General features: G+C 11.1%; 1 protein-coding gene across 1 annotated transcript, besides 4 other annotated features; it reads left to right on the forward strand. All coding sequences in view use genetic code 6, as the record gives it.

The window, feature by feature from the left end:
- Positions 1-670: 670 nt before the first annotated feature.
- On the forward strand, positions 671-1,060 carry IMG5_095890 (hypothetical protein; the record flags this gene model as incomplete). Its single annotated transcript, XM_004035553.1, has 1 exon — positions 671-1,060. The coding sequence occupies one exon, from the start codon at positions 671-673 to the stop codon at positions 1,058-1,060; it is 390 nt and encodes a 129-aa protein (XP_004035601.1).
- Positions 919-959: a microsatellite.
- Positions 1,061-2,369: 1,309 nt separating the features above from the next.
- Positions 2,370-2,411: a microsatellite.
- Positions 2,370-2,416: a microsatellite.
- A 171-nt stretch (positions 2,417-2,587) lies between these two features.
- Positions 2,588-2,625: a microsatellite.
- Positions 2,626-2,877: the final 252 nt, after the last annotated feature.

The following is a 2,877-nucleotide window of genomic DNA, read 5'->3' on the forward strand; positions in this document are numbered from 1 at the left end:
ATTAGTTTTTTTTATTTATTATATTAAATATACACTTATTATTATTTAATATTTAATAACAATTTATTAAATATCATTTTTATATAATAAATATTTTTAAAAATTATATATATTAATTTTTTTTTAAACTATTTATTGAACTACACATATGATTTTAATATTTTTTTTTTAATATTTTATATAAAATTTTCATTAATCTTTTTCACATTATTAATTCATTTTTTAATATTTATTTAAATTTTTTAATAATTTAGTCTACATTGTATTGATTTTGCTTAAATCTCCTTCTTAAATTTTTTATATTAGATTTATATGGTCTTAAATATTTTAAATTTCAGTTTAATAGATTAACTAGTTTTTAAATTTTTCAATAAATTCCATCAATATAGTATAATATTTAGAGTTATTATATATTTTAATAAAAAAATAGTTACATATTGTATTTCTTTAGAATAGTCTCAACAAAGAAATTTCGTTTTTATTTAATTTATTTTATTTTAAATATTTATAAAAAGAATTTAATATATTTTTTATAATGTTTCCTATAGTAGTGGCTTAGCAATTATTATTATCAAAATTATATTTTCTTTTCCCTTTTTTTTGATTATTATATTTTGTTTTTCTTATACTTGTAGTTCTTATTCTTATTTATTATTACTTTAATTTTATAATGTTTTTGCTTCCAACTATTGGTTATTCAATTAATTATAAAATCTTAGATTGTTTTCAAAGGAATAGTAGTTTTATTAATTTTAATTCATTTATTTTTCATATTTATCTATATGATTTATTATTTCATTTTATTTGTAAGAATTTTATTACTATAAACATTGTTATTAGATTTATTTGTTTTATTAGATGTTATCCAAATAAAATGTTTAATCAGTATAACCATAATTATAATTCGGATTAGACCTTTAATATTATTATTATAAATAATATTATTAGTAATATTATTACAAGCTCATATTACTTTAATACTAATAAAGGGTATTTATTTTTTAATAGTTATAGTTATTAAATTAATCTTAATTAAAAGGAAAATAGTTCATTTATTTGACTTGTTTATTAGGGTTAGAAAAAAATATAATTTGAGATTATTAAGGTTAGAAATTTTGTTATTATTATAAAAAATTTAGTTAATTATTCATTTTTAAACTTTTTCTTTATTTTATAATATTTAGAAATATATTCTTTTTAAAATAAAAAATATAATATTGTATTTTTCTAATTTAGATTTATTTTATTTTAAATATATAAATATTTTATTTTTATACCGTGATATTTTAAAATAGACTATTTTTTTTAATTCTTATAAAAAAAAATACATGATAAGAATTTAATTAAGAAATAAAATTCTTATATTAATAACTTAAAAATATTCCTTTTATAAATTAATTATAAGACTATTAATATACTAAATAAGATTTTTAAAAAAATAAATAATTAAATGATAAAAAATATTCGAATTAATAATCAGGTGACAGTTCTTTAAATATTTTAATACATAAATAATTATTATTAATTTAAATATATAATTATCCATTAAGAAAAAAATATATATATATAATATATTTTAAAAAATATTTAATTAAATATACTATTGTATTATTATTATACAAAATATAAATACTATTATATTTTATAGATTAAATTGTATATATAAATAATTATATTCAATTATAAATATCAAAATTATAATTTACGATTTTCTAATATTAAAATGTAATTATTCGAAAATCAAAATATAAAAATATGTTAAAATCTTATTTTTATTTTTATAATTCTTTTCACTTTATTAATTAAAAATTAACTTTTAATCTTTATTTCTTATTAAAATTATTAAACAAATATGTTTATATAATTAACATATAGTTATCATAAATAAATTAATTTCTTTTTAAAAATTATTAAAATTAAGTCATAAGATATAAAATAAGAAAAATAATAATAATTTTAGATTTTAAGAAAATATTAAATTCAAATAAAAATTATATTTGTATTCTATTATTAAATTAAATTATTTATTTATGGTTTTGTCATATTTTTAATAATTACGAATTATTCTGCATTATATCACCTATTGTATAAATAAAATAATATATTAATAAAAAATTACTTGATATTTAAATTAATATAATTATAAATTTTATAAATATATTTTACTAAATACTCAATTTATTGTTGCCATATAATTTACACTATTAATATTTATAACATTAAAATTATTTGTTAAAAAAAATAAAATATTTATTTTATAAGATATTTAAAATAAGATAATATTTATAACTAGGACTACTTATAATTTTATAAAGATATATCTTTATTATATATATCAAAGAGAAATATAATTTTATACAATATTTTTTTTTTAAATATATTATTATTTTAAATAAAATATATTATTTTAATATATCTATCAAAATATAATTTAATTAATCTCTTATATTTTATTTTATTAAAAATAAAATAAAAAAGATAATAAAAAAATTAATATTGTATTATAAGGGGTTGTATTTATTTTATAAATATTATTAAATATTTTTAATTTATATATGAATAAAAATTTTTATTAATAATTTTCTTTTATAAAAAAATTATTTATATAAAAAAATTATGTATATATAATCTCAATTAATAATATACATATAGAAATTTTTAAAAAAAAACAATAATGCATTTATTTGAAATAATGAATTTATTTTTTTTAAAAAAAATTAATAATTGTAAACTATTAAAAAAAAACTATATGTATTAAAATTGTTTCATTGTAAAAAAAATTGGATAAATTCCGTGCATTCAGAATTTGAAAATAAATAAATATTTAAATTATAATAAAAATTAAGTAAGTAAAAAAATACTTAATTCCTTTAATTA

Source organism: Ichthyophthirius multifiliis (assembly GCF_000220395.1).
Source record: "Ichthyophthirius multifiliis unplaced genomic scaffold scaff_1120509250792, whole genome shotgun sequence".
Taxonomy (NCBI): domain Eukaryota; phylum Ciliophora; class Oligohymenophorea; order Hymenostomatida; genus Ichthyophthirius; species Ichthyophthirius multifiliis.